General features: G+C 47.8%; 4 protein-coding genes and 1 pseudogene across 8 annotated transcripts in view; 3 read left to right on the top strand and 2 right to left on the bottom strand.

Moving 5' to 3' along the window:
• The window catches only part of LOC126535922 (methylmalonic aciduria type A protein, mitochondrial-like), a 31,974-nt gene extending 24,104 nt beyond the window's left edge, over positions 1 to 7,870 (top strand). For 2 of the 4 annotated variants that reach the window (XM_072287716.1, XM_050182779.3), the window contains 3 exons: positions 4,549 to 4,719; positions 7,142 to 7,377; positions 7,540 to 7,870. In XM_072287716.1, coding sequence (XP_072143817.1) covers positions 4,549 to 4,719; positions 7,142 to 7,377; positions 7,540 to 7,830 — 698 coding nt within the window. In that variant the 3' untranslated portion in view covers positions 7,831 to 7,870. Of the gene's footprint in view, positions 1 to 4,526; positions 4,720 to 7,141; positions 7,378 to 7,539 lie in introns of all 4 variants that reach the window. The other 2 variants (XM_072287718.1, XM_072287717.1) reach the window with 2 other exon arrangements.
• Positions 7,871 to 10,872: 3,002 nt separating this feature from the next.
• LOC129386089 (uncharacterized) lies at positions 10,873 to 11,831 on the top strand (annotated as a pseudogene).
• Positions 11,832 to 18,793: 6,962 nt separating this feature from the next.
• Positions 18,794 to 20,037, bottom strand: LOC126535927 (tRNA-specific adenosine deaminase 2). Its single transcript, XM_050182787.3, has one exon. It carries the CDS (start codon positions 19,888 to 19,890, stop codon positions 19,258 to 19,260), a length of 633 nt encoding a protein of 210 aa, XP_050038744.1. The 5' UTR covers positions 19,891 to 20,037; the 3' UTR covers positions 18,794 to 19,257.
• Positions 20,038 to 20,855: 818 nt separating this feature from the next.
• LOC126535928 (uncharacterized) lies at positions 20,856 to 22,259 on the top strand. Its single transcript, XM_050182788.3, has one exon. It carries the CDS (start codon positions 21,642 to 21,644, stop codon positions 22,254 to 22,256), a length of 615 nt encoding a protein of 204 aa, XP_050038745.1. The 5' UTR covers positions 20,856 to 21,641; the 3' UTR covers positions 22,257 to 22,259.
• LOC126535917 (uncharacterized) overlaps positions 22,254 to 22,871 on the bottom strand; it is a 54,391-nt gene continuing 53,773 nt past the window's right edge. For both annotated transcript variants that reach the window (XM_050182773.3, XM_055073330.1), the window contains exons 9-11: positions 22,657 to 22,871; positions 22,445 to 22,594; positions 22,254 to 22,353 (exon numbers count right to left, since the gene is read on the bottom strand). In XM_050182773.3, coding sequence (XP_050038730.1) covers positions 22,347 to 22,353; positions 22,445 to 22,594; positions 22,657 to 22,871 — 372 coding nt within the window. In that variant the 3' untranslated portion in view covers positions 22,254 to 22,346. The remainder of the gene's footprint in view (positions 22,354 to 22,444; positions 22,595 to 22,656) is intronic.

Below are 22,871 nucleotides of genomic sequence, written 5' to 3'. Positions count from 1 at the left end.
ATAGTGTGAATATGATCTATTGTTGAGTAGCCTTTACGGAATCCTGCCTGGTCCTTTGGTTGACGGAAGTCTAAGGTGTTCCTGATTCTATTTGCAATTACCTTAGTAAATACTTTGTAGGTAACGGACAGTAAGCTGATCGGTCTATAATTTTTCAAGTCTTTGGCGTCCCCTTTCTTATGGATTAGGATTATGTTAGCGTTCTTCCAAGACTCCGGTACGCTCGAGGTCATGAGGCATTGTGTATACAGGGTGGCCAGTTTTTCTAGAACAATCTGCCCACCATCCTTCAACAAATCTGCTGTTACGTGATCCTCCCCAGCTGCCTTCCCCCTTTGCATAGCTCCCAAGGCTTTCGTTACTTCTTCCGGCGTTACTTGTGGGATTTCGAATTCCTCTAGACTATTCTCTCTTCCATTATCATCGTGGGTTCCACTCGTACTGTATAAATCTCTATAGAACTCCTCAGCCACTTAACTATCTCATCCATATTAGTAATGATATTGCCGGCTTTGTCTCTTAACGCATACATCTGATTCTTGCCAATTCCTAGTTTCTTCTTCTCTGCTTTTAGGCTTCCTCCGTTCCTGAGAGCTTGTTCAATTCTATCCATATTATACTTCCTTATGTCAGCAGTCTTACGCTTGTTGATTAACTTCGAAAGTTCGATGTATATACAGTGCAGTTGCACCGTGTCTAGATACTTTATATAAGGACTGAGGTTAGGTCCACTACAACAATGTGCACGTCAGCGAGCGAAAGACCTGAGAACCATTTGGACCCATGGTAGGAGCCGAAGAAGCTTTTTTTTTATTGTTCTTGCATTTCTTTCTGATCTCGCAGCATGAGGTATGGCAGTATGGAGGTATGCGTCGGAGTGCGCCATGTATAAAAGGTGGCCGAGGAAGATGACGATTGCTGCTAGAGGGCTCCCTCCCTTTTAGGAGAAGAGCAGCACTGCCCATGAAACAGCCTTTGATGCTGGGCGATCGGGTAGATCTGTCGTTTACGCAGTTGTAAAGTTGTTGAAAGCGAATAATAATGGCGAGGTCACTAGGTAGGCTGGTTTTGACCCTGTCTATCGCCATGACTTCTTCACAGCCGTTGAGGTCAATGGTAACAGTTTTTTCCGTCTGCTTGAGTACCTTCAAAGGGTTGTCATAGGGAGGCATAACAGGTAGTCGGACGCCTTCACGCCATACAAAAACATGGCTCGCTGTAGGCATGTCTTTGCTGACAAAAGCATTACTTAAGGATGCAACCCTACTAGGGCAAGGATGCAAGCATGCAAACAGGAAGTGGAGCTGCTGAACATGGCTATCTGGATTGGGCGTGGCAACAGCAGCTGGTGCAAAAAATTCAACAGGTAACCACAATGTTGTGCTATAAACCCGTTCTGCAGCCATGCAGCCGAAGTCTTCCTTGAAAGAGGAGTGCAAGCCTAGTAGGAACAGGAGGTCATCGAAGTATGCAAAGACAAAGAGAAGTCCCCAGGTGACTTTCGTTGATAAACCTCTGAAACATATGAGCAGCGTTTCTCAGCCTGAACGGCATGTGGACGTACCCTAAAAGCCCGGGTGATGTTGCAATCACAATCTTTGGGGTGTGCGCTGACTCGACATGGATTTGATGGTAGGCTTTCACTAAATCTATCTTGCTAAATATTACTGTTCCAGCTAAATTGGCTGCGAAGTCATGAATGTTAGAGAGTGGACAGCGATGAGCGATGGTGCGCACGTTGAGTGCACGGTAGTCACCACACAGGCGCCAATCCCCTGGGTCACGCTTTCGTACCATGTGCAGAGCTGAACACCAACTGCTTGACGAAGAACGGATGATACTCAATTGCAGCATGTGGTCGAATTCTCTCCTCATAATAGCAAGGCGGTCATGAGCGAGGTGTCTGGGTTGGCAGAACACTGGGCTTCCTGTGGCGACAACACGATGTGTGACATTGTGACGTGCTGGCAGCTGAAGATTGGAAGGTGTCGTGATGGCTGGGAAGTCTGACAGAATTGAAGGCGAACACAGGTGATAGTATCTGTGGTATCATTCTAGTGGTTGATGTCATAGGCTTAAGGATGCCTTGTATAGACACGAGGCGACGAGACACTACTAAGGGCAAAGTAAGTCAGAAAATCTGCGCCCATTATGGCCATACGTATGTCTGCAACAATGAACACCCATCGGAAGGTACATTGAAGACCAAAGCCGATAGTAAAAGAATGCTGGCCATATGTGTTGATGGAAGATCTGTTGGCTGCTTGTAGGGGCACACCTTTTTTGGCACAGTGCTGGTCTTGTCGTGCGGCAGGAATGATGCTCTCTTCACCTATGCGCACGAGAAATCGTCCGACAATCCTGTCAGTGACTCTGTGGCATGTTTCCCTGCCAACTGCAACGGTAACTGCGCTGACATGCGCTGGCACCAAATTTGTTGTGATACCAGCAGTATGTGCCGCAATGAGGGCCAGAACGGGAGCTGGACCGAGAAGGGAATCTTGAACGGCAATCGTGGTCGCATTGACAACGGTGGGGCAGTGACTATGATGCAGTAATGGTCTCAACAAGTTCGTCGACAATTTGCTCAAGGCAAGACTGCCGATTTTTGAGGTGCGACAGCGGAACGGTCTTTCTTGTCACAGTACCTCTTGCTGAATAGCCAGCAATGCAATTGGCCAGCTCTGCATGATTGTCGAGGGATACATCGTCTGGTGTAGTAGCCAAGGTGACCACCAGCTTCTGCGGCAGGCATTGAAGGAACAGTTCATGCGAAGTGGACTGTTTGCATTGAGCCTACAGTCGCTGAGGAGCCACCGCATACGACGTACAAGTTTTGACGGTCGGCGGTCACCGAGATCCACTTTGTTGAGAAGCTGCTGGAGGTGCCTACACACAGACACGGACTTGCATTGCAGCATTGTTGTTTTGAAGTGGTCATAGGGGATGGTGTCTTGGGGTGCGTCTTCAACGTTTTGGAACACCTCAACCTACTCTGTAAATGGTGCCACGACATTGTGGAGGAACCCCATGTGCTGCGAGGTAATGCGACGAAGGTCGAAGGTGGCCTCCACCTGAGTAAACCAGGCTGCAGGATTTTGTGGCCAAAAGGACAGCAGGTGAATATGCACCGTGGCGAAGCCCTCTGCGCTGGTTGTCAGTCTCTCATTTGCGGCCTCATCTGTGACGACATGCTCGCCGTACAATCACATCCAAGTCGACAAGTTATAGGAACTGAGGTCAGGTCCACTACAACAATGTTTGAGTCAGCGAGCGAAAGACCTGAGAACTGTTCGAACCGATTGCTGGAGCCGAAGAAGCATTTTTAAAATTCTTCTTCCATTTCCTTCCGATCTCCCAACATGAGGCATGAAACACGCATGCCAGAGCACGCCATATATGGAAGGCAGCCGAGGAAGGTGACAATAGCTGCTAGACTTTACATTCAAGGGGCAGGGGTTGATGTTGCTCACAAGCGTCTCTCTACTCGGAAGCCTTGTCCAAAAGAATGCCGTCCTGTCAAAAAGTGCAGGGCATTGTGTACAAGATTACTTGCACCGAACGCCTCGTGTTGCATATTGGAGAGACTAAAAACTTCCCGGAAAAAATTTGTCAACACATGAATGACCTTTGCTGCCCAACACAGTGCTGTGGCAAGCTTTTTGACCAGCAAATTAGCCCCGATGGTGCCATCGCCTTGGAGAGAGAAAACGACCATCATCGGCAGCTTCTTTTGCAATCTTGGCACATCCAAAAAACATCGCAAACATCAATCTTTTGTAATGAACACTTCTCGCCGTTTAATCTCAAGAACTGCGAAAAGTGTTCATGCGCCTGTAAAGTGCTAAAAATGCACATAAGCACTGCTTTGCCTCACACCATCTCACCCCTAAAGAAAGAGCTGGTTGGGCCTCGAAACATCGGGTCTCTAAAATAAATTTTGGTTGGACCTTCTTTAGTTGTTCCTGACAAGGCAAACCTCTGCTGAATGTTTGCCTTTTATTAGTACAGATATAGTATTGCAGTTCAGCCACAATAGGATTCATGCAGCTTTTATAGTATGTAAAAACTCTGCTAAGTTGCCTTTGCATGTTTACCACAATAGACTAAAGTCTTCAGATTCAATATATTTGCCATACATGTTTTACTTTGAAGCAAACTAGCACAGCCTGCAAGTTTGCTCTGCCTTTGCGTGCTCAGTAATTCAAATGCAATAATTGGACCGTATGGTGGCCAGCACTTATTGTGCAACCACTGATTGCTGGGTGATCGCTGAGGGGCCACGGTCACAATGCCCCACAAAGGCCCTCACTTTCATCGTATATACCATAATGCATCAGCTCGCTGTCCCTAGCAACCACAGGTGGTGCAAGAAGTGCTCTGAGTATCACTTTTGGATCATTGAGCACTGTACATGTTCTTTTGCACTAGACCATGGTTATGCGCCCTGTATTATATTTCATTCAGTTTCAAATAATTCAAGTTTCTGCAAATTCAGTCGACAATCTGTTAACACGAGTAGACAGTGTCATCCACTCCTACTTTCAGGGTCCCTGCTTGGAGACAAGACTCGTATGATCCAGTTGACTAGGGACCCGAATGCCTACATTAGGCCATCACCGACCAGGGGCCATAGTGGTGGCGTAACCCGTACTACATGTGATGCCATACAGCTCTGTGAATGCGCAGGCTATAATGTTGTCCTCGTGGAAACAGTTGGTGAGTTCTGCTGAGACATTTTGCAAGGATCTTGTGTGCTATGCATGTTACTCAAGATTTATTCTCTACGCTGCCAGGTGCAAGATCATGGTGGATTCAAAGCACAGCATCATTTTTTTGCTGACCAAGGTTTATTGCAGTGGTTGGCCTTAGCTTTTGCATGATCATTGTGTGTGATAATCAAATTTTTTATGAATAACTTTTACTGCAACACCAGCCATGAGCTTAGAATTAGGTTTCCATTATTGTCAAGTCAGCCGCGCCATAGGTCGAGGAAAAGCAAAGCTTTGCCGACCTCTGGAATTCAAGCTCTTGTGCTTTATATGCTTGGCAATTTGGGTGGAGCCACACACTGGCTCCAAGAATGACATTTGTGCATCGGCCAAAGCTTGGAATTGCTCAAGTCTTATAGATGACTTCAGGGAGCGTATGATTGCAGAATGGTGCAAGTCAGGCAGTGTGCAAAGCTTACCCATTAGCTATAAGCTCTGTTTCATGCTTTTCCAATAAACCTTCACTTGATATCACTTGTCTTTGAGTCTTTACTGTAATTTTGACATAAATCATTGTCAGCTTGCTCTGTTCATTCTTTAATTAGCTTAAGACTCAGTGGCCCATTCATCCCTCCAGGCAAACTGCTGTGAAGCTTGCTAGGTTCATCAGAAGGTCAGTGCCCCTTTATCAAATATTTATCTTGTACTCACTCCAGCCATGATGATAAGGAAGAAGTGATCAAAGGCAGTTTTCAGTGTGAAAAAGTTGCATTGCAGTCTGGTGCACTCATTTCTTGTGCAGTGTATGAAGTAGAGGTGAATGTATGCTTATCACATGGGCATGCTATGTTTAGGGCATTGGATCACTTTGAGCAAACACAAAGAAGCAAGCCAGGTGTGATCTGCCTTTAGTGGTGGCTACTACTCCGTTCAGAGTCCCATATTTGAGTTCAGGTCATTTAATAATGCAGGATTGTATTGCCATCAAAGCATGCATTCCAGTACTCACCTCTGCGTTTGCAAGGCATAACTCATCTAGCAAGCAATTCATTGCGCATGCAGAAAGGAAGCTAGTTAGGTGTGGCCACATTTGCAGAAAGCAACTCATGAAAATTCACTGGGCATGACAACATTGGTGGGTATTGCTAGGATCATGGAATCTTGGCAGGGTTACAGCATATAATGACCATATTGAACAGGAGAAGCCTCCTATTCATTTTCTTTTGCTCTACAGTTCAAACTGGTCACCCTATACTAAGTCACCCAATTTTCTGCTTTGCTTAAGTTACTGTATAAGCTCTCCTTGGAGGCTTATATGCAATACCGTAGTAGTACTTGCCCATGTGAATGAATTGGCCACATTTGGCTGCTGTTCTTGATTGGCAATGCATGGCATGGTGCAGAAAACGGCACTGTGACCCGTTTGCTCTGTGGTGGAAAAATATTGTGGCACAAGGTGCCCCGTTTGCCTATCTTTTTTTTTGAAGTGTGCATTCTGTAGCTCTTGGCATGCAGCATGCATTTTTCTGCTAGTGTGGTCATGTGTGTTTTGTCCTGCGGGAACAGTTGGTGTTAATTGTCACAAATGTGTAATGATGTTATATTGGTAGATCTTGGCACAATTATCACTAGAAGCAGTGCTTAGAGGAAGCTTTAGCTCAGGTGCTCCTATGTAAATACATGTAAAAGGAGAATTTGTTTTTATTTGCAACCACTGCACGAAATTTGACTAGGTTTATTGCATTTAAAAGAAAAACTTGAAAGATAGTGACTGTTCACTTCCAATTTTTGGTTTAGGTCTTTAATTTTTTATTAAATAGTTATTGGTGAAAATCGCAGATTTTCAGAAAACGAAACTATGAAGTTTGAAACTCTAACTCAGCAATGCAAAACGATATCACAATTCTGTGAATTGCATCTGATAGTATACCTAAAGCGGACAAAATTGATATGTTACACATACATCAGAAAATATTTAGCAATATGGAAATGCAACTTTTGCAGAACTCTTGTACACAGTGTAACAAACTCACATAAGATATAATATGATGTATAGAATTTGTCCGCTTTGAACAGTCTAATGGATGTCATTTACAGAACTGCGATACCTGTTCTTGATGCAGAGCTATTCATTTATAAACTTCGTGCTTCTGTCTTTTTCGAACTTAAGAATTATTGAAAATTCTTTTAACAATATTCAGGCCCTAAATCGAAATTATGCTTCCAACAGTCACTAGGATTTAACTGTCACTCTCAAATGCAACGAATTTCATCAAAATCGGTCCAGGGGTCCTCTCAGAAAAATGTTTTTGCATTTTATATGTATTTGAATAGGCCACGTTGGAGTTGGGCCCGAGCTAAAGCTTCCTCTTATTGTGATGGTGCTTTGGCTGGGGCAAGGAGACGGGACACTTTTGCCATGTGTGCAGGTGTAGGACAGAGCGAGTACATCGTGGCAGACATGGTGGACTTGTTCCTTTTGCTCATACCACCTGGAGGTGGTGATGAACTGCAGGGTGTTAAAAGAGGCATAGTAGAAATGGCCGACCTCATAGCTGTGACAAAGGCTGATGGCGATAACATTCCCGAGTGCAGGCGCATGGCTGCCGAGTATGTCAGTGCTCTCAAGTTCATGAAGCCCCGGAGCCACCTGTGGAGACCCAAGGTGCGTTCTTTTGGTTTTGCAGAGACAGCAATGCACTTACAAGACAAGAACATAATCGAGCATTAGAGGTAGCACTCCAAGGTTAAGTGGGGAAGACGACTACTTTGTTCTCTCTCAGTGATGTCACTATTTCTTTGTACATGCTGCGTACATTTTGTGCAGGTTCTCCAAGTGTCTGCAAAGGCGAATGTGGGCATCTCAGAATTATGGGGTGTTGTGCAAAACTACAGGGATGCCCTTGAGCCCAATGGGGAGCTGAGCAATCGCCGTCAACAGCAGCGAGTGCGCTGGCTGTGGACTTATGTAGGCTCAGAGCTCAAGCGTCAGCTGCGTAGTCATCCAGGCATTGCTGCTTGCACAGCTGAATTGGAAAATGCAGTCATTGAAGAAGCCATCACACCTGGCCATGCCTGTGACCAGTTGATCTCACATTTCTTCAAGGGGAACAGCTAGAGGTGCTGCAAATGTAAATAAAAATGTTGTTCTGCTGCCAGTGTACACTTACCAGAACACAAAGTACTGAAATGCAGTGGAGGCTACAACTGTCAACTCATGTACTGCAACAGCAGGTACTGGCAAGGTTTCCCAAGTGTGCACATTTGGTCAACACACATGGAGCATAACAGTATGCTGGTGCAGAAAAATGCTGTATTTTGTGTATCCACATCCTAAACATTACACACAGTAAAAATGATCAACACATTTAGACTGTTGGGCTAGTGGGTTCGTGATCAATAACTTGCAGCGCACAACTTGGGTGCTACATACAGTTCAAGCCAAATTTGTAAAAATAGCACTCGAAAGACTAATTGGACGTCTGCTTTAATTAAACCTTAACACAGCGACTGCCAAGTGATCTAGAATTGTCGCAATAGTTCACATACCTGCCTGTTAGTAAATGTCTGTTGGTAAGGCACTACTGGGAATCCGCACGCCACAAACGTTGGTCCATTTGATTTGCCCTCTGCACTTCGTGGACTAGTTCTTGCTCGTGCGGATCGGCACGAGCAAGCACATCGTATCGTGGCAGAAGTGTTAAACTTTAATTGAATTATGGGGCTGTACATGCCAACCACCACTCTGTGCGCTGCACTCAGTGAAACAAATTGAATGGCATCTTGCGCTGGAATTTGAGGTATAGTAGCGGCGCCTGGTGGCGACGAGAAACCATATCTGGGTAGTACCAGCTTGGGTAGTATTAAGCCCTGGCTGTGGCGAAGCACGTTTCTAGCCCGAGTTTTGCGTCGATTCGCACTTTTGTCACTTCTCACAGACCACGCCGACCGCACTGCGAGGTGGCCGCAGCTTATAGTTTAATGAAAATGGACTCTCCGTGTGCCGTGGGACGTAATGCTGGAAGCAAAAGGAATTGGCGACGTCGATCTGGAGAGACCTAGCTCAGCCTCGAGAAAGCGTCACCGTCGTTACTGCTGCGTCATGGGCTGCCAGGATCAAGAAGGCCTGAATCCCAACATCAGATTCTACCATTTTCCTTCAAGGCCTCACGAAGCGCAGCGTCGGACGCGCTCGATAGCTGCAATTTGTCGCGCTGGGTAAGCGAAACTTCGCCTGTCTTGAAGCTTGCTTGATTATCTGCGTTAAATTCGGTCTTGTGCACCTACAGTCTCGACGGCATACTGACATAGCAGCAGGCATGGCTGGTGATGCGCCTGCACTCACAATTCGAGACCCAGCCACAGCGACAATTAACAATTAGACCAGTGTGAAGTGGTGAAGTGCAGGGGTGTGCAAATGAGTACAAATGGTCTGGCTGATTCGGTGACAGTTCACTACCCCACTACGAGCAGTACAGGTTAGAGAGTTAAATGCACTCATCCTTGACCTCAAGCCAGCACGTTGAGGCAGCGCAGCAAGGTAGTACTGATTGCAGCACATCGATGTTGTGGGGATGCGCGACCGTCGCGCCTCCCCTGATATCTTGTTTTCCCGCATAGCCCCCGTCTCCGTGCGGCGTCGCCACGTGGGCCACGGCGGTCGGAGTGGTTGAAGCGCAGTGCAAGAGATGGCGCTAGTGTTGCGCAGCTGCTAACGCCGCCGACAGGCGAGGTTACTCGGGCGCCGAGGGGCAAGGCGCGTCCTCTTGGGTTCGAGGTCGTCGGCGGGTGCGGACGTCCGCGTGGGCGCCGTCGGATGCTTCTGCGAGACTGTCTCGCGTGGCCGCCTTCGAACGTGCCACCATTCGTGTGACTGTACACGCGAACGACCAGGCGTTGGGATCCAGCATGGGGCGAATATATTCGCTCGCAATGCGGTTGCGGTAAGTCGGACTTCTAGATTTGTCGCGCGCCCATCGGCATGTTTTGGGGATAGCAACTCGGCTAGCAGGCATTGATCTATGAAAGGTGCAATAAATGCCCTTGTGACTGTTTGCACTACTGTGTTGTCGTTCCTTTGTCCCAAGAGTACGGAGGAGAAACCCCCATTATCTCCCACAATGTTCAAGCGCTGTCATTAAAAGCTACATCAAGCGAGCAGCACACGAGCTCGTGCTGCAGCGTGATTCGCACGTACGTTACTACAAGCTCATATGCATTGCATCAGTTATTTATCAGTTGCTAAAGGAACAGATAGCCGCTACTACAGCGCAGGCGTAACTGCTTGTCTAGCGGCATGCAGTCAACAAAGATTGCAGGAGGCCCGCCGTTTTGCGGCATGTCGAAAAACCGCTGCCGTCGCGGCGCGTATGATCGTGCGCTCGGGCAGTTCCGTACACGTCTGCTTATCGCTGCTGTGAATTAATTTATAGCGAGCATTTCCTTGCGTTTGTGTGCCTGAATCTAGCAGCGTGCAAACCTTGCCTGAAATTCAACTTCGTATGCGACTCGCTTCACTTGCGATTGACACCATGCTAAAACTTCGCTTATTTCTTGAACGGCGTACACGTATTCGGCGTTGATAATTTCTTGCCTTTACACAGTGTGCTACCACTGAAAAAAATATTCGGTGCCCGATATTCGCTGCAAGCCGTGGTACAACACAAACGAAAGTGGCGGCTCCATATTGTAAACAGGCTTTCCAAAGCAGACGACTGAGCTTGGTACTACCCAGTTCAGGACAGAGGGCGCTTTTTAGCACCATTTTCAGGTCAGGGAAGCCGCCCAAAAACTGGAAGGGAATTGGGTGGCTAAGTTCGAAGAGCTTAAGGCAGACCTGAGGGAGGAGCAGGAGAAGCGGGTAGCACTGCAGGCGAAAGTTGACAATTTTGTCAAGGTGGAGGCGGCCTAGGCCGCGCAGTTAGTAAGGACCGTGGCCGAGCTTGAGGAAGAGAAAGAAAGGAGCGCCGAACTGCAAAGGTGGCTCGATGTGCTTGAGACGCGGGCAGCAGAGAATCAAAGCGGTGGCAAAAACTCGGAAAGTAGGGTGGACCCTACAGGCGAAATAGGAGGCAGGGACCCAGAGCAAGCGGTCATCAGCCCGCAGCCGTTGAATCGGCGTAGTTATAGCGAAGCAGCGCAACACGCCCCCAGTGAGGCGATGCTACAGCCACAGGGGCGCCAGCGGGCGCGAAAAGAGAGGCAGCGGACACAGGCTGGAGGCGAACGGTTCGCATGCAGAAGGGTCCTGGTGATAGGGGACTCCAACGTGGGGAGGGCTGAACAAGGCGCGATGGCGAGAGTGAAGGCGGACGGGCAAGGGCATGGCGGAAGCAATGACCGAGGCGCGAGAAGTGGTAGGGGACAGACAGCACGGAGAGCGACAGCTTGGTCATTATGCATGCTGGACTCAATGACGTGCTTAAGGGGAGAAGCCAGGACCTTGAGAGGCACATTGAGACTGGGCTGAGTAAGCTTAGAGAGGCCTCCGGGAGGGTGCATGTGACCATATGCACTATCCCAGAGGTCCAGGGCCAGACTTACCAGGTAGAAAGGAGTGTGGTTGAGGCCAATCGGGTCATCAGGGGTCTGAGCGGACGACTCAAGTACAGCATGATGGAGGTCAACAGGGATGTGTACGGAGCCAGCTCCCGGCCTTTTGTGCAGGATGTCATTCACTACAGTGGTGCCACTGGCAAAAGGATAGGGGACAGGATGAGTCGCCAGGCAACAGCCTTTTTAGGGGAACCCAGAGCCCTGAAAGAACCAGTGTAGGCGTGGACGATTCGAGGCAGGAGCCACGAACAAGCAAACATCGGTACTGTAGGAGAGGCAACAGGAATAAGCACCAGAGCCAAATTAAGTAAGACATAGGGTTCATTAACATGCAAGGTGGCAGAAATAGGCTAAAATGGGAGGAAATCGAAGAGCAACTAAGGCAGGAGAACTTAATGCTTTATGGGTTTGTAGAGGCACATCTTGGGGACATGGAACAACCGCCCTGTAACCCTGATTATGCATGGGAATACTGCAACAGAGTGCAAGGTAGCAGAAAGGGCGGGGGAATTGGAGCACTCATTCATAAAAATACAAATTGACAAAGGGTCAAACAGGAATGCAAGGAGCATTTATGTCTAAAAGGAAAAGTAGCAGGGGCAAAAACACTTCTAGGCTTTGTATACCTTTGGACAGGATCAAATGCTAAAGAGGAAAACAAAGAAATGTTGGACTGTATAGCAGCAGACATCAATGAGCTAGGAAAAGGATGTGAGATAATTGTTTTAGGAGACATGAATGCGCATGTTGAGGAAATGGATGGATACACAGACTCCACAGGTAACATGCTGCTGGGTATGTGTGAGAGGCATAACTTAGTTGTCTGTAACTCTACTGAAAAGCGTGACGGGATCATAACATGGGAGGTAGGGGGTCAACACTCGACAATAGATTATGCGTTAATGTCGCATAGGATGTACGATAGATTAGGAGCCATGATTATAGATGAACAGGGCTCCAGAAGTATAGGTAGCGACCACAAACGTATGAAGTTGAGTTTTAAGAGGGAAACTAAAGCACGAACGACGCGTGAAGAAATGCCAGATGGGATTTTTTACTCAGAAGACCAAGTGAAAATAGCGGCCAAACAAATTGAAGAGGAAATATCGGAGGGTACTGAAACTGATTGGACTTACCCAAAGTTAATGAGGCTATTTGAGCGTGAGCTAGGTAAGGCACGGGCCAGGAAAACAAGGCAAGGGATACGAAAACTCAAAAGCTGGTGGGATGAAAAGGTTAAGAAGGCCATAAAGAAACGTCAGGAAGCCTCCAGGGAACACAGGTATTCCAAAAGTAAGGGAAAACCTGAAGCAGAAGTAGAGGGGAAATAAGTAAACTACATAAAATGCAGAAGGGAAGCATCCTATTTGATCAACGAGAAAATCAAGACAAAAGGGTCCCAATGGCTGTCAGAAATAAGCAATAAAAAAGATAAACAGGCAGCTAGGAAATTCTGGCAACACCTGAACTCCTTGGGTAATAGGACAAGCCTAGAGCAGAGGTATATGTAACAGCTCAAGATACTCGGTTAGGAGGAGAGGAGGCAATGGAGCATATAGGAACCATGATGAGGGAAAATTTTACAGGACAGAGAAATGGTACATGCAGTATGTCGGAGAGGGATAGCCTAGTCAATCCGCTGCTTTCGCTTGGACAAAGAGAGTGGGAAAGGGCCAAGAGGAGGGTACCAAGTAGCACATCGGCAGGCCCGGATGGTATTCCAATTATGTTAATAAAGAAATTGGGCCCGAAATCTAAGAAAGCATTAAGGGAGCTGGTGAGCAAAATGCTAATGGATGGTAAAGTACCTGACGAATGGAGGCTAAGTAGGATGAGAATGATATATAAGGGAAAGGGGGACAAAGCTGACATAAATAACTACTGGCCTATAACAGTGACGTCGGTGGTTTACAGGGTGGTTATGCAGATTATAAAGGACAGACTGCAGGCGTGGGTAGAGAACGAGGGGTTGCTTGGAGAGCTACAAAATGGGTTCCGGAAGCATAGGAGGCTGGAAGACAATCTGTTCTCACTAACACAGTGCATTGAAATAGCTGAAAAGGAACGCAGACCCCTGTGGCTGGCTTTTTTGGATATCAAGGGAGCCTATGACAGTGTACTTCAAGAGTGCTTGTGGGGCATTCTGGAAACTTTAGGAGTGCAAGATGGAGTAACCAATTTCTTAAAAGATATCTATAAATGTAACAGGGTGATTATACAATGGGAAAAGCAGGTTTCGGAGCCTGTAATGATTCGGCGGGGGCTTAGGCAGGGGTGTCCATTGTCACCTCTGATGTTTATGCTGTACCTACAAGGTTTAGAGGTCAAAATGCAGCAAAGCAGACTCGGCTTCAACCTATCATTTTTCAAACAAGGAAAATTGATTGAACAGTCATTACCAGGACTGATTTACGCGGATGATATTGTATTAATGGCTGACAATACAGAAGATCTGCAGGGATTGATGGACATATGTGGTACAGAAGGAGACAGATTAGGCTTGAAGTTTAGCAAAGAAAAATCTGCAGTCATGATTTTTAATGATAACATTTGCGGCGAGCATAGGATACAGGAGGCCAAGCTGGAGATAGTCGAGAAATACAAATATCTTGGGGTGTGGATAAATAATGGCATTGAGTATCTGACAGAGTATGAAAAATATGTAACAACTAAAGGTAACAGAAGTGCAGTGATTATGAAGAGTAGGGCACTGGTAGTACGAGGGATATGGAAGGGGGTAATGGTTCCAGGCCTGACTTTTGCCAATGCAGTTCTATGTATGAGAGCAGAGACCCAACAACAGTTGGAAACTAGGCAACGTGGTGTGGGTAGGCGCGCTCTGGGAGCACATGGCAAGACACCAAATCTTGGGGTGCATGGGGATCTGGGATGGTCTTCTTTCGAGGGCAGAGAGGCTAGTAGCAAGATAGCATTTGAGGAGCGATTGAGAAAAACGGGGGAAATGCGGTGGGCTAGGAAGGTTTTCAGTTACTTATACACGAGGAATGTTGACACAAGGTGGAGGAAGCGAACTAGAAAATTGTCAAGCAAATACTTGGGCTGCAGTGGGGGGACAGGTAAGGAACCATCAGTCAAGAAAAAGGTTAAGGAGACAGAGAGGGGTATGTAGAAAACAGAGATGCAAACCAAATCAGCATTAGAGACATACAGGACGTTTAAGCAAGAAATAGCCAAAGAAAATATTTACGATAACTCTAAGGGAAGCTCATTGTTGTTTGAGGCCAGGACAGGTGTACTGTGGACTAAAACGTACCGAGCCAGATACCAGGAGATAGATTTGTTGTGCGGGGCGTGTGGAGAGGAGGAGCAAATGGCTGAACACCTGATCAATGGCGTAGCTAGGTCATCTGGCAGCCGGGGCCTTTAGCTCTTCTGTCACCCTCTCCGCGTGTAGTCGAGGAAGGCGAGGATATCGACAATTTTTGGGTGTCTTCAGACGTATATGACCCCCCCCCCTGCTGGCCCCGTGCACCCGAGGCCCCCGGCCCCCACCTCCCGTTGCTACGCCACTGCACCTGATACTTGCTTGTAAACAACTTCACCCCGCAGTTGAACATAACGGGGAACTATTCAAAGCTTTGGGTTTTAAAGACAGTGAAAGTAAAATAGACTTTGAACAGGTAGAAATAACTAAACGGAGGCTATCTGATTGGTGGATAAGATCAATGCAGAAGTAAAGGAGTAAATACATAGGTATGCATGCATATAGTACCATTCAAGGCTAGGCGGCGCGCACCGCCGCCGCCCAATTTAAAGGGTTGAGCCTCAATCATCCATCCATCCATCCATTCGCGGTAAGGCACTTACCAAGGGAGAGCTTCAGAACAGGTAGGCGATTGGATGATAACTTGTTTGTTCTTACTCAGTGTATTGAAATATCAAAAGCAGAAAGCAGACCGTTGTATGTGGCCTTTTTAGACATTACAGGAGCCTACGACAACGTAGACCGCAACATATTGTGGGATATTCTGGAAGGGGAAGGCTTAGGTAACGATTGTCTACAGCTTTTGAGAGAGATTTACCTAGAAAATACCGTTTGCGTTGAATGGGAAGGGATGAAGAGCGAGGAGAAAGTTCATATCAACAAGGGACAGAGGCAGGGGTGCCCTTTATCCCCGCTGCTGTTTATTATGTACATTGTGAGGATGGAGAGGGTGCTAGAAGGAATTAATATCTGGTTTAATCTCTCATACAAACAGGCGGGTACAGTAGTAGAGCAGTAACTCCCAGGTTTATTTTATGCAGACGATATTGTGTTGCTAACTAACAAGCAAAGTGATTTGCAACGTCTGGCTAATATCTGTGGACAGGAAGGCAACAATTTAGGTTTGAAATTTAGTGTTTGAAAATCAGGTGTTATGGTATTCAATGAAAAGAGTGAACAGACAGTGGAGATACAGGGCCAAGAAATACCCCGGGTAACAGAATATAAATACCTTGGTATATGGATAAACGAAGGCAATAGATATATGGAAACACAGGAAAAAACCATAACAGTAAAGGGGAAGAGAAATTCAGCCATCATGAAGCACAGAGCGCTATGGGGATACAATAGGTACGAGGTCCTCCGAGGTATGTGGAAAGGTGTAATGGTTCCAGGACTTACTTTTGGAAATGCGGTTTACTTTAAATCAGGGGTACAATCGAGACTCGACGGCAACCAAAGGTCAGTGGGTCACCTCGCATTGGGCGCTCACGGGAAGACTACAAATGAAGCTGTGCAGGCGTGATATGGGCTGGACTAGTTTTGAAGTGAGGGAAGCTCGCAGTAAAATTGAGTATGGAGAACGGCTGAGGAATATGGAAGAAAGTAAATGGGCTGGGAGAGTGTTTAGGTATCTGTACAGGAAAAAGATTGATTCACAGTGGAGGAAATGAACTGGGAAGCTTACCAGCAAGTATGCAGCCTGTAGGGTGGGAAAGACAGCAACAAAGAAGGTCAAGCGGAAAGTCAGAGAGGCTGAAATAATCTCATGGGTGGCGGCAATGGAAAAGAAACCTGCCATGAGTAACTACTTAACAGGAAAAAACGAAATCGGGAAAGAAACCATTTATGATAACTCAAAGGGAAGCTCATTACTTTTCGAAGCGAGATCGGGATGCCTTAGAAGACGCACCTATAAAGCGAGATATAAGAAGGAAGAAAAAGCATGCGCTTGCTGCGGTAAAGCTAGGGAAACGACGGAGCATATTTTATTAGAATGTGAAGACGTCTACCCAGCGGTCGATTTAGGCACCACTGGCCTCCTTGAAGCCCTTGGGTTCAGCGGGAGCGCAGTGGTAAAGCAAACAGGTCCGCAATAGACATTAGTAAGAGGCGATAGGAGAATTGGTTGAAGAAAAGTAGGGAAACGACAAAAGATGGAGACGTACAAAAGCACAGTTTGCACTAGGGGATCAGAAAATTTGGGCGTGGTAGTTCATAGTGTTTTTTTTTTGCATTGTGTAACCTAGGTAGGACATTAGGCAATATAATGGCAAGAGCTTGGTGGCACCATAGAGTTTCCTACAAAAATTACTAGAGGGAACTCTGGCGCTGCAGTCGTTGTCCTACCATGGGAATGATGGGAAGTACATGGATTTGTCTGATCTTCGTGCTTGTGGATTCAGACATTCTTGTGGCTTTGTATATTACGCTATATAAATCTTATTGTCGTATATTTCAGCGTAATCTATATTCTTCGAAGTGCAGAAGACACTGGGAATGCGTACAATTGCTATTAATTGCAATGATTGGGCTTGTCCAGGGGGCCAAATCGAAACGCGCCAAGCGTCTCAAGGCACTGGCATGCCCGCGATAAATTTATAAGGGTGTTTCATTCGCTTGTCGATACATGCGTCCGTGGCTTAATGGTTTCAATATCAGGCTTCTGTGCTAGAGTACCTGTGTTCGAATCCTGCCGTCAAGCAATTTTAATTATGTTTATTTAATGATTCATTACGCAACACACTGTTAAAAATGACGAGTTTACAAAGTCGCAAAGCCGTCTGAAGCCAAAAGGACGAAGTTTAGGCAAATCCATGTACTTCCCATAATTCCCATGATGGTACAATCGCTCCCATTGCAGCTCCCCTAGATAGGGTGGCTAGAAGGGGAGGTGTGAATACCGGCGGCGCTTTCCTTCGGGCGCGCATATGACCCCCTTGCGCACCGATGCCACCAGGGGGAACGTGGCGCTGCTGCTCGCGGCGTGGTATTACGGCGTGGTACTTCCGCCATTATTCTATGCTTCCGCGCTGGCATGCGCCCTCCGCTGTCAGTTGGTCTCGTCGCCTGGTTTGGAATGTTCCTCCCGACATTCCGTCATTCGAGGGCGAGATGCTGTGGACCACTAAAGTTATGTTGAGCACCGCAGCGACGCACGGCTAGTTTATTACATTGCAGGTTATGTGGCGAGAAGGCGTGTTTTGCCCACACATTGTGAAGACTGCGAAGCACCATAAAAATTAAGGCAATATCTCCAGAGAGTTTCCACCAGAGGCATCCAAAGAGCGGTACCTTGAGGGCCTTTTATATCCCTCAGAATCGTTCTGAAAACTAACTCACTCGTTCATTCAGTATAACACCCGCCGTGGTTGCTCAGTGGCTATGGTGTTGGGCTGCTGAGCACGAGGTCGTGGGATCGAATCCCGGCCACGGCGGCCGCGTTTCGATGGGGGCGAAATGCGAAAACACCCGTGTTAGGGTGGCTAGAAGGGGAGGTGTGAATACCGGCGGCGCAAACGTGACCCCACAGCGCACCGATGCCGCGGGGCGGCGCTGTTGACCAAGGCGGGGTAAGCACGCAGCCGAAATGAGCGCCTCGCCAGCCTCACGTTGGCGGCATCTCTACCACCGAAGTGAAAGTGAGCCCGTTTCGGGTATCGCGCGCTTTCTGCGAGCGTCAAAGAATGAATCTTTATCATGACAACAATGTTATGTCCGCCCACATCATTACTCCTGTGAAATTTTACGGGCCCAGTTCGCACTGTATCGAGATTAAAACGCGTTTCGTCTGTGCGCATTTCGTGAGCTGGCTTTGGGTGTTAGGGGCTAGTGGGGGGCTTCGAAATAATTTCGACCACTTCGGGTTCTTTAACGCGCACAGACATCATACGGGCCACGGCGGTCGCATTTCGATGGGGGCGAAATGCGAAAACACCCGTGTACTTAGGTTTATGTGGACGTTAAAGAACCCCAGGTGGTTCAAATTTCCGGAGTCCCCCACTACGGCGTGCCTCATAATCAGAAATTGGTTTTGGCAAGTAAAACCCCTTAATTTTTTTTGACATTATACGGCACACAGGCGCCTTGCATATCGCCTCCCTGAAAATGCGACCGTCGTCCTCGAGATCAACAGTCAATCACCCTATGCGTGCCGTAAGACCTGTAAACTGCAGACATTACCTGATAACGTCTGGACGTATTTACAAACCACTTTTTGTCTGCGCTTGCAGACCTGTAGCATGTCATTTTGACGCTCATATAAGCAATTTACTATGATTGCAGACAGTGAAGCAACAGATCTGGTCATGAAATCGTTTATCTACAAGTGAGGAAAAAAAAATTACAACACACAAGGTTTCAGTGTTTTCCGTTTCTTCTCACTGCTCTGCTGATCGACACCTTTAAGCAAAAAGCGAATCTTTGTGAGGCAATAAAAACGTATAACTGAGGCTGTCAGGGTAGCAGAATGGTCTAGGCAACCAATCTTTGACATTTAACCGCAAAATCTCGGCCACAGCTTTGGCATGCCATCGTGTTACACTGAATTAAAAATTATAGCGTTCTACGTGCCAAAACCACTTTCTGATTATGAGGCACGCCATAGTGGAGGGCTCCGGAAATTGTGACAACCTGGGGTTCTTTAACGTGCACCTAGATCTAAGTACACGGGTAGGGTGGCTTAGCCACCCTAGCTAAGTTCAATACTACCCAAAATACATACTCGGGGTGGGATTCAAGCGCAAGAAACTGCAAATGTCGCCTTCAAACATTCTTTCTATTCGCTTTTGATTTCGGGCACGGGGCGTTCGGATTTTCCCCAGTGTAGAATGTCTTCAGCAAGTCGACGGCTTGCCCGGCCCACACTCCCGAAACAACCTGCTGGTTGGAGTCGTCGAACATGTTCAGCACAGATCCCATTCCGCCGAAACGTTCGTTGGCGCAACCAAAGACAACCCTCTTGACGCCCAACTCGCTCAGGACAGAAGCGCACATGATACACGGCTCAACAGTAACGTAAACTGTAGTTGCAGGGAAAACGCTTTTGAAGTCCCGCCTACGCTCGCTACACCAGGCCAGCACTTGGTCCACACAACACATTTCGGCGTGGCGACAGGCGTTTTTGGACTCATTCACACGGTTCCTGTCGCGGGCGATGCTTTCCCCGTCGTAAACCATAACACAGCCTACGGGGACTTCGCCTGATGTCAGCGCTTCTCCAGCAAGACAGAAACACTCGCTCACCGCACTGGAGTCGAGGTTGGTGGTGGAGTCCATACCCAAGTTTTTCGAAGTGCTTCCACACTGCGAACTGATCGCGTGGCCCAAACCTACGTTACACCATTCGGTTACATCAAGGTGGTTCAGAATTAAGTATACCTTATCGCGCCCAGTCATGGGCTAGACATAGGGGCTAGGCCATAGAGTTAGTATAACAAACTCTAGAGGAACAGCTGGCCCGAAAAAGTGGGAACAGCTAAGGCGCCGCGTAGGAGGGTGCTTTGGCCAGCTCGCAGCCGGATGTCCAGCTACGGCTAACGATCTGGGCAGCGGAAGTCGCCACCATGCACGATCTGGTGGCCACAACCGGGAGTCTGAAGGCTACCCACGGAACGGCGGCATCTTAATTTTCTTTTCATTTTTTGGCCTTGACTAAATTAAGTTTGTGCCACCACCACCCGGTCAACGGAGTGAAAAGAAGGAAGTAAGCGTTATATTGCCCTGGTCGTTCTCAAGGAGGTTATTTTCTTTAACCTCCTTGGTCGTTCTAGCCAATGCCTCATTTACTAGATGCCTGCCGCGTTGTCCGGTAGCTCGATTCCGAGCCCTCTCTCTTTTCTCTCCTCCGCGAAAAGGCAACGAGCGCCTCTCATGGCGAACGCCTGCAACTTGCAATCACGTGCTGCGGCCTCTGAGATTAACAAGGCATCTGTCACTGTCTCGGAGGCTCGCGACAACGCTCGCTAACAGGCGCCCGCGCATTTAACGCGCCATGACGTGCCATGACGCGCCGGCGGATGCATTCAGCCGCCGCTGCCACATCCGCCGGAAGTTGAAAAGGCAACGAGCGCCGCATCACGAATATTATGCTACGGGAACCGCCGCTACAATGGAAAAGCGAGCAACGCGGCGGGCATGTAGTAAAGGAGGCAATGTTCTATTGCTTAGGGCCCGAAAGCTCTAGGTGCGACTGGGGCACAGCAGACGACCTGGCATTCACATGCCACTGCCTCCTTTACTAGATGCCCGCCGCGTTGCTCGCTTTCCCATTGTAGCGGCGGTTCCCTTAGTTCCGCATAAATTCCGTGAGGCAGCGCTCATTGCCTTTAGAACTTCCGGCGGATGTGGCAGCGGCGTTATCGCGGGCCTCCGAGACTGTGACAGATGGCCTTGTAATCTCAGAGGCCGGAGCACGTGATCTAAGTTGCAAGCGTTTGCCATGAGAGGCGCTCGATGCCTTTTCGCGATGCCTTTTCGATTGGAGGATTGGTGGAAGAAAAGTAGGGAAACGGCAAAAGACGGAGACGTACAAAAGCACAGTTCGCAATAGGGTATCAGAAAATTTGGACGTGGTAGTTCATAGTGTTTTTTTTCTTTTTTCATTGGTTAACCTAGGTAGGATATTAGGCAGCATAGTAGCAAGAGCTTGGTGGCGCAAGCCACCGCCCCGTTCCAAAGGGGACGCTCATAACATCCATCCATCCATCCTGAGGAGAGAAAAGGGAGAGAGTCCGGAACCGAGATTACGGACGCGTAACGCGGCAGGCATCTAAAGGAGGCATTGCTCATGCATACCACAATGCAGCAGCACCAGATTTACCTCTAGGTAATGTAGTGAGAAACTCTATGCCGTCATCCATAGAGTTTTGAGAAACTCAGAGTTCTTCTAACTCTATGGAGAAACTCTATGCCGTCATCATCATGTCTAATATGTAATATATGTAATTTAATGTACACTCGAAGCCAGTCCTATCCAGAAAGCGGCCAGTTACCTAGTCACGTGCTTGATCTAGTTTGTTTCAATGAACGGTTTCGCTTCGAACCTCCAAGTGGGCCCAACAGCATTAGCCGACATATTAGAGCACAGCTTGCGTTACTGCTCGACGATAACTCTCTACGCAAGGACGTAATGCGTCTCTTACAAGTGCATGTGTATAACAAGGATGCGGGGACGAATTATTGAGCTCCCGCGGGCAACATGCGTGCTCGGCAGGCGCTTCGCTTCAAGTGCGAAGAGGACATACTACGACGTACTCGAGGTTAGTCCGAGCGCCAAGCAGAACGAAATCAAAGCGGCATACTACAGGCTTTCCATGAGATACCACCCAGATAAAAACAAGGGAGATAGGTCGTCTAGCGAGCGCTTCCAGGAAATCTCCACTGCGTACGACACGCTCTCAAACGAGTCTCTGCGGGCGCAGTACGACGAGAAGATTGGCTCCCCCGGCATGGTGACCACTCGTCACGTAAAGAAACCGACGACTACGAGACGCGCAGCGCCGATGGAAGGCCGATCGCAGATATACAACTTCGACGAATTCTACAGGCAGCACTACGGGGACGCCGTCAAGTCGTACCAGTTCCGCAAGAAGAAGTATGAAGAATTTATGCGAGAGGAAGAGACGCATATTAGGCGAGAGAAAGACGTCGGTGTATCTATGGCACTGATTGCAGTTCTCGCCCTTGCAATGTATGCTTTCCACACGTGGGAGAAGTCGCACGACAAGCCTACGCCACCCGAGAAGCGAGAACGAAAAACGTAGATGGTATAAACGCTCTTTATTAAATGAGATGGCTGGGTGGGGGGGGGGGGGGGGGAACCATGCTTTTGGAGTGTCAGTGCAGCAGGCTCTTCAACGTCTGAAAGTTTAAAAGTAAGAAATTACCATAGTCGCACTCACAAAATTGACGAGTGCATTTTTATTTCATCAGACCAGCCACCGGTACTCACTCATCACCCAGTGCAAAGTTTGGTTTGTACAGCAAGGTCTGTGGTGGTGACACAAGACTGGAATGGCGCTTTGAATGTCGGGAGGACCTCCTCACAGGAGTCATCACTGCAACGCTCGGACATTGTTTGCCACGGAGTGCTGCTGACAGCCTGCACAGAGGTGCAGCTTGCATGTGATGAGCAAGTAAAGCACACATAGACTGGCTACTTACTGATTTAGGCAAGGTTTTTCATACACCTTGTAGTCAATGATTGTTGATGCAAACATGTTTTCTGTTGACACCTGCTCGAGATTCTGCTTCTTGCGTGCGCCTGTGCTCTGCTTACGCTCTCGCTTTCTTGCGGGCGGGTTGTGCGTCACTTTAGGTGCTTTTCCAGGTGCATTCTTCATAAGACCATCCAAGGTATCAGCCAATTCATTGCGTCC

The sequence above is a fragment of the Dermacentor andersoni genome, chromosome 4 (genome assembly GCF_023375885.2).
Source record: "Dermacentor andersoni chromosome 4, qqDerAnde1_hic_scaffold, whole genome shotgun sequence".
Taxonomy (NCBI): domain Eukaryota; kingdom Metazoa; phylum Arthropoda; class Arachnida; order Ixodida; family Ixodidae; genus Dermacentor; species Dermacentor andersoni.
Note: the sequence above shows the minus strand (reverse complement) of the source record. Positions and strands in the feature narration are given on the sequence as shown.